This window comes from Paralichthys olivaceus, chromosome 16 (assembly GCF_024713975.1).
Source record: "Paralichthys olivaceus isolate ysfri-2021 chromosome 16, ASM2471397v2, whole genome shotgun sequence".
In the NCBI taxonomy this organism is placed as follows: domain Eukaryota; kingdom Metazoa; phylum Chordata; class Actinopteri; order Pleuronectiformes; family Paralichthyidae; genus Paralichthys; species Paralichthys olivaceus.
The window spans coordinates 9,272,992-9,284,079 of NC_091108.1; the positions used below are offsets into that span (position 1 = coordinate 9,272,992).

The window sequence follows — 11,088 nt, forward strand, 5'->3', positions numbered from 1 at the left end:
CCGCTGACGGGTGATTGGTGGATTTGAAATGTCAGTGTGATGGGGTCAGAAGTTTTAGAAGGAAAATGTGGTCAACACTGATCAGCCCGAGTCGACAAGGGTTAAACAGCACTGTCATCACATCCTGGGCCGGGGTCTCAGGGGTCTCAGGGGTCCCTGACCCTAAACACACAGGGGTCACTGACCCGGAGTCTGATGTTTTTGTCTTGTTTTTATTCTTAAAGGGTTTGAAAAGTAAGGGAGTCTATCAAGATCCCAATGTACAAGCTGAATTGTCCAAAACCACAGGTCAAAAAAATAATACTGAGAAATACGCCCCCTGCTGGCGTAAATTTTCTGAAAAAACCTAAGGCGCTAACTCCTCGTTAGTATAGTGGTGAGTATCCCCGCCTGTCACGCGGGAGACCGGGGTTCAATTCCCCGACGGGGAGGAACATTTTTTGCAAAATGTTTCTGTTGTGGGACAAATAAACGAATGATTCTTATAAATGATCCTCATGTCTGTAATTTGTCAGGTGAACATGAGCTACTTCTTCCACAACACGTCCAACTAGAATAAACCTGACAATAAATCATGGCATAGTGACCCTTTAAATTTTACGTTTGAAACAATTTTAAGTAAACTTCTAAACATTAATCCTCAAAACCAACAAAAAGACACAAAAAACCTAAAGAATTTTGTATTCGTCGATCATCTGAACCACGTTGCGAGTCACTGCTGTGCAGCCACAACACTGATTTTGTTTGGCTGCAGCGACATCAACCAGCAGATGTCAGCAAAACATTGTCAAATTATTTTCCTGCGACACAAGCTCATTTTTTTCTGGGCCTCAGGTCTTTGCTGTTCTATCACAAATAAAACGTCTGTGGACGAATATGTCTGGGCTGGTTTCGAATGCAACACTGGATTATGAGTATGGAGCTCAAACGATTAATAAGAAAATCATTATGAAATGAACATCTGGACAGGTCAATGTAAAAGTATTAAAGTGAGAAGAAGATGGAGACTTAAATTAAGAGTCATCACTACTGAAAGTGGAGAGAATCACCACAAAAATAGGTGACCCATAAGTAGGGATAATTAAAGTGGGCTAAAAGATATTTGTCCAACAAATTAAACGCTGTAGTGTTTTTGATCACATGTATTGTTCATACTTTTTGAGGTGGAAAACAATAAGGATAAAGATTTTAACTTCTTTTTTATAGCATCATTTGTCAGTCCCAGGTGTAGTCGAGGTGAAGTTACCCAATAAGTTCATCACTGAGTCATGATGGAACCAACTGAATCTATTGTGAGGCAGTTAATATTCTGATGGTGGTTTCATTTCTCTCTAAAAACCTTTTTTTCTGTGATGTTTAGGGGATTAGTTGACTTAACAGTTTGTTCCAAAGCTTCAAGCAAAGAGCTTGGACGATGTCGCTTGGAGTAACGGCTCATATACAGGCGGATAAGCTGAAGCCTGACTACAAATGATGTGGCTTCCTGCAGAGGGGGAAACACCATGGCAAAACGTGTGAATGTGTTTTTTTTGTTCTTTTTCTAACCAAATATGAGTCTCATGCTTGTACCGTCTTTTGCGAATCAGAGGAGCTCAAAGACAAAACAACACAGTAGACATGTGTAGCAATTGATTGATATGTTTATTTCAAAATAAATCATCTATATTCATGTTCCACTTTTATATTAATCAATCTCTGATTATTGCTACAACATTTTCTTTCAGCATGCACACAATTTTTTTTTTTTTGATTTCCTCTGAAGCATGTGTGTGTGTGTGTGGGTTCCTGTACTTATATCTTTGTGACGAACATTTCAAGCATAGACCCTACAGAGTGAAGACATTTTTGGAAAGTGAGGACATCACTAATCTCTTTGAAGGGCTGTTTAATGGTTAAGCCTTAGAGTTAGGGTTAGAATTAGGTTTGGGTTTGGCATTTAGTTTGGATGGTTAAGGTTAGGGTAAGGGGTAGGCAATGCACTATGCTAATGAGATACTAATCACTATGATAGAAGTGTGTGTGTGTGTGTGTGATAGAGTGTGTGACTGTGTGGGTGTGTGTGTGTGTGTGTGTGTGTGCTTAAGTCACTGCCATTCTAGGTGGGGGAGTCCATAAATGTCACTCTCTGATAACAGAAGCTGTTTGATAAAACACACATATGCAGCATACACACACGCACATATGACCCTTTACTACACAAACCATAATAGCACACTGTATATTAAACTAGTAACATTTTGACGATTAGATTTTGACCAAGTCAAATTTCTGACTGTGAAGTAAAAAATAAAAATATCACCCAGCAGAAAAGAATGTATGTTTCGTTCACACACACACACACACACACACACACACACACATGCATGCAACACACACACAAACATTCCCTCCTGTGATTTGGGTCATACTTTTGAAGCCATTGTGAAAGTGATGTGGTTTAAGTGTGAAGGAAGTAAATTCAGAGACTGAAACTCTGGACCACAGAAGAATAGCACTACACAACCTGTGTCCCTCCTGATGCTGCATCATTCTTTAGGACTTCGACACAATAACAAACTCCACAACCGACTGTTGCATTGTGTGTCTCCCAAATTCCTAATTAGGAAAGAGACATACTGTCGAGGTCTTGGAAAAGCTTTTTTCGTGAATGTCACATCCAGTGGATCTAAGGCATGAGAACCAGAGACATACTCCCTCCTGAACATGCATGCACACATGCACACACGCACGCACACACACACGCACACACACACACACACACACACACACACACATACAAACACACAAACACACAAACACCACAGCCGTAGTTTTCCTTCCCACTTAAGAGGCCACTAGTTTCAGGTGAAGAGGAACAGGTATGGGTACCTTGCGAGTTACGAGATGAGTGTGACTTTTTCCAGTCAACTTCCTACTGTACAGTCAGGTTACCATCACCCATCGTAGCCAGATGTTGCTGGTGACACAGGCCTGCTCTCTGATAATCTATTATCAGCCTCAGGTCCCTACACATATCGTCTGTGAGAAGTTAATGCACAGCAATGTTTACTTGCAAATGCACATCACATATTTCATGTCTGTATGTTCACACTGTGAGCATTTTAAATGGGAAATAGGGTTTCAAATAGGGCAACAATCAGAATTAAGTCCAGCAAATAGAAAAGATATGTTGCAGTATTTAAAATGTTGAAAGCCGATCAGATTCAGTAGAAATGGATTTTCATAAATATGTCCTGCTCTATATGCTGCAGCCAAGAGAGAAACAATTTGCGATATGAGCTTCCTTTACGACACAACCAGATGAGTGCTTTCTCTCACGGTACAGTCCAAGCATATTTGTGTGTCCCACTGAAACACAGAACTGAGGCCCGTGAACCCCAAGCTGCGTCTCAGATAGATCACGACAATGACACTGTCAGCCGTCACCTGTGAAAACACATTGAGTACTCATTCATACTCTGGGTGTACTACTTCGACGCACCAGTGTTCGTCTCGGGGGGCCACTCTTCCTGTGCACCTGTGCGAGCACTTCCCGTCTGAGTCGACCTCTGCCCCACCACCCTCCACCCCTCCCCTCAAACCGCATCCTTCACGCTGTCACAATAATACTTTAGTGGAAAAACAAAACACAAGACATTAGCAAGACTGCGACACATAGGTGTGCAAAAGAAAACAACAGGGTCTTCCCCGTGCACATCTGCCATTTACAGTAAGACTACAGACACAAAAAGTAATGCACGGTCAGTGGTTTACAGTCACCTCCATGCTCATGTGTGTGTGTATCACTCCTGAATGTGCTGTAGAGGTCTTTGCGAAGGATAGTCGATTGTTAGAGATGTGGCCTGTTCCTGGACGTGATCGTAGCCTCTCAGGAAGTGGCCGTTGTTCTGCTGGTAATAGTAAACCAGTTTTCTGGCAAACACTGGCTCAACCTGAAATGAAAGTACATGTGAAATATGTCTGTGCTGAATCACATCATATTATTGTGCCCTATTTAAGGCAGAGAGCAGTAAAGAAGAAGTTAACTTAATTGTATCTCTTTTTCTGGTTAATTCTTTTCTATCACAAACAGATACTGTACTTCTTTCACATTTTGTCAATTTTAAGACTAAACTTTATTTAGTTTCAGTAAATATGAATTTCTCTGAATTTCTGCGTTTCTGAATAATCCTTTGGTTTTATCCCAAAAGAGCAGTAATCAATTGATTACAGTTCTTGCTGCTGCTGCAGTTTTTGTGGCCAAGTGTGCAACTTGGGCCACAATGTTCTGTCCGGATCCAACCAAGCCTTAGAGAAAATTTGCTGTGCCTGAACTCGGCTTGGGCCTGAGGTTCATCATAAAATAAAAAAAAATGTAGTAGATAGCCCAGCCGACGTAACCGAACCCAACCTGCAACTCAGTAATTTCTACATTTATGAGTCAGGTATCCACACTCTAATGTGGTCTGGCTATATTTGAGCCCTTTTGTACTCCAAATAGGTTATTATGAAGTTTTCTTTCACCACAGAAATATGTCATTTCTTTGGTATGATATAATTGTTTATACTGTCAAAACTCAGTCCTAACCCATCAACCAAATATTTAGTGATTGCATTTTGTGTTTGACAGTATAGCTGAAAACTAAAAAGAAATATACTTATCATGTATATTTGTTTGGAGATAACCATGTTTTCCCTTCCTGGGAATGCAATAATTCATATATGTTTTTAAAACAGCTGATTTTATCTGGCGAGCTTTGAATTTCGCTGCCACGTGCCTTTTCTTTTCCTTGTTTAAATAAATGTTTGGACAGATCCTGAAACTACATCTGCAATTGTCATTCTTATGATTAGTATTAGTTTATTTTATATAGTCTGGCAAAAAAATACAATAAAAATATATTTATAAAAACAAATAGCTCAGTAACTATATGTTTTGTAGTGTATTAGTACCTGTGCTCTGATCATCTTCCTTGGCCGATGTGGGTCAGGATACTCGTCCCCAAAACATAGCACGACCTGGTGTCTCGGTAGATGTCGGCCATTAAGGGCAAAATCTTGAAGCTCTGTGAGAAGAGGAGAAAGAACAAAGAGGGTATATAAATAGAAAACCCCATGATGTACTACCTCATTTAAAAGATACAGCAAATAAACCCAGATCGACATTTTCTTTAATTGTAAGAGCTTTACTGAAAACCACTGGTTTGGATGATGGAAATTTTGGTATGAAATGGCACAGAAAACACCCTCTGTGGCCCACAGGAGGTGGGTGGGGACTCCACACACTATGGCTCCTTGCCTAGAATGTGACAAGCTTCTTGTGCTACCTCAGGAAGGGACTTACCCCGCTACAGAACCAGCAGCATCTCCATCAATGACATCAACATCATCATAGAGCCATTATCGGCTACCATCATACTGTAAATCACCAAAGCACCACAGTGTTCTAGTTATTCTACACCACAGGATAACAACATGTCAGGGTGGAGATCTACTCTCTTAAATGGACACAAATCATAGCACTATGATTATCGAATATTTTATAAAATATTAGATGTTTGCTGTTGTCATAATGTTAAAATTCATCCTCCTGCACAGTCATTGTTGGACCAGACACTGTGAATACCACTCAGATTATAATTCAATACAATAATAACAAGCAAAAATAACTGCATTTACTCTGAGTACAATTCTACACACACAGTTGTACTTTAGACTACTACTTTATCCCACTACTCAATTGTTCACTCAGCTACATTTATCTGACAGATTAAAGATCTAGTTACTTTACAGGTTCAGGTTTTATAATCACTTTATAAAATATGATGCATCCCTATATAGTACACTGCCAAACTCTTGAAATTCAGCAGTACACACCGGCTCTAATCAAATTAGTTTTACTTATACTACTTTAGTTTACTATATAAACATTTTATAAATACTTTATAACACACTACAATGTAGTTACAAAGATATAAGTGTAAATTCATTCATTTTTCAACTCCTTCACCCAAAAGTGAAGGCTTATGAGAGTCAATAAAAAACATATAGTTAATTATTTTAAATATATTAGCTGGGATAAATTGTACATCAATATACAAGTTGATATCACTGCAGCTGCTTAAAAGTACATAGTAGTATGTCATACAGTGTACAAATAGTAAAGTATACAGTCTGGTATATCTTTCCCTGTAAATGCTTTTGATACCAGACTCATACTTGTGAAGGAGTATTACTTTCCGATATGTATATAAAATAAGATGCTAAGACTCTAGAGCTGCAAAGCAAATTTGTCATTTATGGCGGTAGGAAGAAAAAATTATTTGACTCGAGCAACATATTTCAATACCTCCTCAATCACAGTAAGTAACCTCACTAAAGTATTTTTATTGCTACTCTCCATCTGTCCAAACATGCTGGTGTGAACAGATCACTACAAGATGCATATTTCTACTTACCAATAAGGAATTGCTGGGTGTCAAACAGTTTGCATGGCTGCTCCTTCTCCAGCTTATTGGGTTTATCCAGATACGGAGCAAGGGGTCCCTCCCAATACACTCGTCCCTGACACAGGCGCTTTGCGTACAACCCATCGGGCATCATCCAAAGCAGCACCCCCCTCTCCAGTACATTAGGAAGCATCTCAGCACCCTGCCTCTGGGACTCGGGGTATGGGAATGGGAAAAGGATGATTTCTGCCCCACTGTGAATCTTGTCCTCTGGGCATGGAGAAGTGGGGGAGGAAGAGGATGAAGAGGAGGAGGAGGAGGAGGAGGAAGCAGAGGTGATCCGGCAACCGTCCATGCTGGTGGTGGTAACTTCCTTCACCAGAGACTCTCTGTAGTACAGGGACACATGCAGTCTGAAATCTGGAAGAAAGAGATGAGCTTTTAGTGGACGTGACTTTGAAGGGAAACATCATCAGCATCATAATTAGAACTTCACTTCTTGGTCTGACACAGAACCCGACATGACGAGCTCAGATAAAACATACAGCTCAGATATCTTGCTTTAGAAAATCACACACTTCTCTATCATCATTACAAGCATATTTTTTTTATTAGTTGATCATAATAAAACTTTATTTCTATGTTACTTATCTTAGCAAGTTTACACGTTTTCTGTTTTTAGTTTTCTCAAACACATTTTTCTTATCTGTAAATGCAAATGCCTCCAAGCATGAATTTAAAAACAAGAAAAAGAGTAAACATCTATTCATGTGTGTATTAGTGGGCCTGAGATGACATGATACCTGTTATTGTGTTGTTGTGGTCCATTGTATACACGGGTGGTTGTGACTCTGCAAAGTGGGTGTGGAAGGAGAGCTGAAAACCTGTGCAGAATAAATTAAATAAATACAGATCATAATTGGAGCACTGAATGTGAAAGTATTGACACATGAAAGTGCGTTAGGCCACTTGAGTGCAGGATTAAGGAAGTTTTCTTTGGCTTCACTGTAGCCTAATAAAAGCAATGAAGATGCATCGGGCTAAATCTATAGGAGCCCTGCTGTAGATTTGAGGGGCACAGCAACCACAAGTCTCAAACATGTCGCAGCTGTATGCAACACAAACCGCTAACATGAAATGATTTGGCTCCACTTGCACACATCACTGAGCACCAGTAACTGCTGGAGCAACCACTGCCTGTGTCTCAGTTGTTTCCTTTTTTTAAATTTCTCTGCACATGTATATGGCACATTAGCATATCAATTTATTTGCCCATTCAATAAGAAGTTATTTTAGATTCTTGGCCCTCACACAGCATCTGCCCAGGTAAACATAGTCATGAAAAAAATAAGTACACTACATCTTACACAGTACAAGGCTAAAGTGCACAGGATAAAGTGATTTCTTGTTTAAATAATCACTGATCGCTTATATGTGTGACGTGAAGTTCAAGTGAATATATTTTTAATCTAAAAAGAAGGAGTTATGTGCAGCTGCAGATTCATATTGTTCAACTATATACTAGTTCTAGTTTATGCGTAAAAGGTTAGTGATAAAAGAGACCTCATCAGTGGGGATTTTTTCAGATCGAACTCGGATTCTCCAGTAAACTGCATGTGAAGCACTGCGATAAGTTATGACCTTTTAAATGACCAAGTGACATATAAGACCAATGATGCCTGTCACAGCCTCAGCTCATATAGAAGGGTTTCAACCATTACACAACGACTGAGTGAATATTTATAAAAACAGACAAAAGCTTATTTTATAGCCAGATCATATCGTCATTTTTGAGTGTGAATATGCTCTGATGCAAGTGGTGAGCCATCTTACCATTTTCTGCGTGTGACCCAGGCCAAGCGCGGCTGATGGGGGATGGGTAGTGGCTGTACTGCAGTTCTGCATGTGGTCCGTGGTGATGTGGAGGAGCAAGGGCCTGTTGTTCAGCGGGCGAGTAATCCCTCCAGTCCCTCCGCTCCTGAGAAACCATGTAGCCAGGTACCTGAACAGCAGAGAAATGGTCACTCAAGAGAATCAAAGTTTCATCAAACTAAAACATGTAGTTTCTCTATTTAAGAGAACACTGCTGACCTGGTTATGCAGAGAGCCATACTGAGGAATATAGCCAAGGGTATTCACATGTGAAGGTGTCTCCTCCATACTGCTCATCTTCATTCCTGCACATGTAGGAAACCAAAAATTACATTTACAACAATATTGGCCATGCTATGCTATTCAGACAGCACTTTCCTTCAAAGATCTTTCTTCAAAAACAAGGAACTAACATCTTTAAGATAATAATAAAGTTTTTTTGTAGAGATTAAATATAAACTAAAGTGATGCAATATTCCATGCACCTTACTAGCCCACTTCATTTTGTCAGGTTCAAACTGTGCATGTGTGAGGTTTTGCTTTTATAACTTGGGGATTTGCAGCAGTGTTATGTACACCCTGCTCTTAGTAACCGAAGCCCTCTAAAAAAAGCACTATGGCCTTTTTGGTACATGCTTCGGCTTCCTTTGTGCTTCCTGCCTCAATAGACACAAGTGCGGTGGTGCATACATGAAAAAACTAAACGTGCCACTTGTCTATAAACAATGTAAGTTGCTTGATGAAATGCAGCAGTACTAGTTTGAAGACTCATCTTAATAGGTTCACTATATGCACATGGGTGTTAACTGCATCTTGAATGATAAATATCTAAGTATGCACCTTTTTTGGCTTCCTCTGGGATGATTTTGTAGACTTTGTAGGGCTCTGAGATGTCCAGTTGGCTTCTTCCTATTAACTCATCGAAGTCGTTGCTTTTATTGAGCGCACAGCGAAGCCTAGTTTTCCACGTGGGGGGATCTGGCTTGTCCACACCCTCCTTATATTTTCCTTTGAACAATGCCCATGCCTGAAACAACCATTGAATAGATCCATTTCAACTTTACACATTTAAAGAGTGAGAGCTTTGAGGATTGGACTGAAACATGGACACTGATAGTACTTTAGGTAAAAGCCTTTTCAAGCAACATCACACATCTGCAAATTAAAGAACAATATGCATCAAAATCATCTTTTTAAGATAAATACATATCTTTGAGAAATGTGTAGGAGTGTGTTCACAATGTGTGGGACAGGTGGGATAGTCCGACCTTGAAGAGCGCAGCATCCTCCTCCCTGTTATAATCTTGCTTCCCTGCATGTTTCCATGGAATCCGAAAAATTGTCTTTTCGTCGTTTTCCCAAACCAGCCCGGGATATATCCTGCTGTCGATCTGGTCGATCAGCCACTGTCTCAGTTTGCCATTGCCACAGCTGACGGACAGGCCGCTATCCTCATCCAGGTTCATCTCTGCAAAATAAAATAGTAAAGTTAAATAACTGCACAGTACAGTGGTTGGTTAAAGTTTTTTTATTTATTTATAGCACTTGTATCCCTGAACCTGAGAAAAGATAAATTATCTATTTAATCAGCAGATAAAGGTACCGGGTTCAGTTTAAAACATGTACCATTAATTGCGGATTAAGTAATGAATATATAGCCAGAGTTACTTAGCTGGGAACAATACTAGCATGTTTAATAAATTGTACATACGTTTCTACAAAACCTTTGGTCGCATACATAGAGGAAGGGGGTTGAGGTTAAAGCGGGCAACAAGAAATTTGACTAATTAGAGAAATACATGCATTCAAAAAGACATAAGCCAAGTATCCAGAACTAAATTATAAGAATGATCAACTAAAATAAATGCTGGCACACATAGAACTGAGACATTTAATCAAGTTTCTTAAACTTAATACAATTCAATTTGTAGGACATTAATTCCACTTTAATACAATTTAAACCCATGCTTACAAGTTGTATGATTTATAGATATTACAATTTAAAAAATATACTTATAATTTTATGTTGAAATTTTACCTGCCAAATGTGATGTGAAGCTGAATGATCGGGATCAGGTATTTTCTCCTGACAAATAAACGCTTTTCATCAATGATCCTGCTGAAAAGTTCTCTCTTACCTTTGATCGTGTGAGCTCCCCCGCTGAAATCTGTTTAGAAGTTCTCTGTGTCGTATTTTTAAATGTTATCACATCTTGATTTGAGGCAGGGAGGAGCCTCTCCGGCGAGGTTCAAGAGGAGATGTGCAGCAGTCAGTCGTTCATTTCTGTGAAACTCAGCGCCCACGTACTGGTGCAGTGGGGAATCCCTCTATAATCACACCCTGAGCATATGGAACAATTACCTGCAAATATCACCATCAAAAAATATCCTCCCACATATTTTTTTATTTTTCTAAAAGTCTATAAGTTCAACCTAGTTTCCACTGCTGACTGGAAATAATAAAGTATTTTACCTCATGTTGGGGGAAGATTTGAATGCTTTGATGAGTGATAAGGAACTAAAGCCAAAAGAGGTTGTTCATTATTGAGTTTAGAACATACTGTATATTATTTTGTTGGTATTACTGCCCTCCAGTGGCTATCTATGCACAAATCCAGTGATCTATAGTGTTCATAAGAACATTGTATATAATATCTCAGCACAGTGAGATAAAATTGCATTGCTTTATATTTTCTAAAGACATTTGAACAGGAGTGAGAAAAGAACACGGTCTCGGTGTTTTTGTTGCCACCATGCATGACCTCTCTTGCACATCCGACAAACAGGA

The 11,088-nt window shown here is 39.4% G+C and overlaps 1 protein-coding gene and 1 non-coding gene across 4 annotated transcripts; one reads left to right on the forward strand and one right to left on the reverse strand.

Annotated features, from left to right (window-relative positions):
- Nucleotides 1-359: 359 nt before the first annotated feature.
- trnad-guc (transfer RNA aspartic acid (anticodon GUC)) lies at nucleotides 360-431 on the forward strand. Its single transcript has one exon. It is a non-coding gene; the product is annotated as a tRNA-Asp (tRNA).
- Nucleotides 432-1,622: 1,191 nt separating this feature from the next.
- Nucleotides 1,623-10,768, reverse strand: irf4a (interferon regulatory factor 4a). Of its 3 annotated transcripts, none has more exons than XM_069510899.1 (9): nucleotides 10,439-10,768; nucleotides 9,569-9,768; nucleotides 9,141-9,327; nucleotides 8,520-8,605; nucleotides 8,262-8,430; nucleotides 7,232-7,312; nucleotides 6,438-6,848; nucleotides 4,933-5,045; nucleotides 1,623-3,932 (listed from the first exon to the last, which is right to left on the reverse strand). In XM_069510899.1, the coding sequence occupies exons 2-9, from the start codon at nucleotides 9,764-9,766 to the stop codon at nucleotides 3,783-3,785; spliced, it is 1,395 nt and encodes a 464-aa protein (XP_069367000.1). In that variant the 5' UTR covers nucleotides 9,767-9,768; nucleotides 10,439-10,768; the 3' UTR covers nucleotides 1,623-3,782. The 3 variants fall into 3 exon arrangements, with proteins under 3 accessions (XP_069367000.1, XP_069367001.1, XP_019956267.1); XM_069510900.1 differs by having other exon boundaries at nucleotides 10,339-10,462; XM_020100708.2 differs by lacking the exons at nucleotides 1,623-3,932; nucleotides 4,933-5,045 and having other exon boundaries at nucleotides 6,430-6,848.
- Between the last annotated feature and the right edge of the window lie 320 nt (nucleotides 10,769-11,088).

Bases quoted from the DNA above. Each gene is read 5' to 3' on its own strand.
- irf4a (XM_069510899.1), bottom strand. From the start codon at position 9,766: ATGAACCTGGATGAGGATAGCGGCCTGTCCGTCAGCTGTGGCAATGGC. The intron at 5,046-6,437 runs GTAAGTAGAAAT...CTCTTCTCACAG, and splicing joins CACCCAGCAATTCCTTATTG to AGCTTCAAGATTTTGCCCTT. The intron at 3,933-4,932 runs GTACTAATACAC...CTTTCATTTCAG, and splicing joins GGAAGATGATCAGAGCACAG to GTTGAGCCAGTGTTTGCCAG.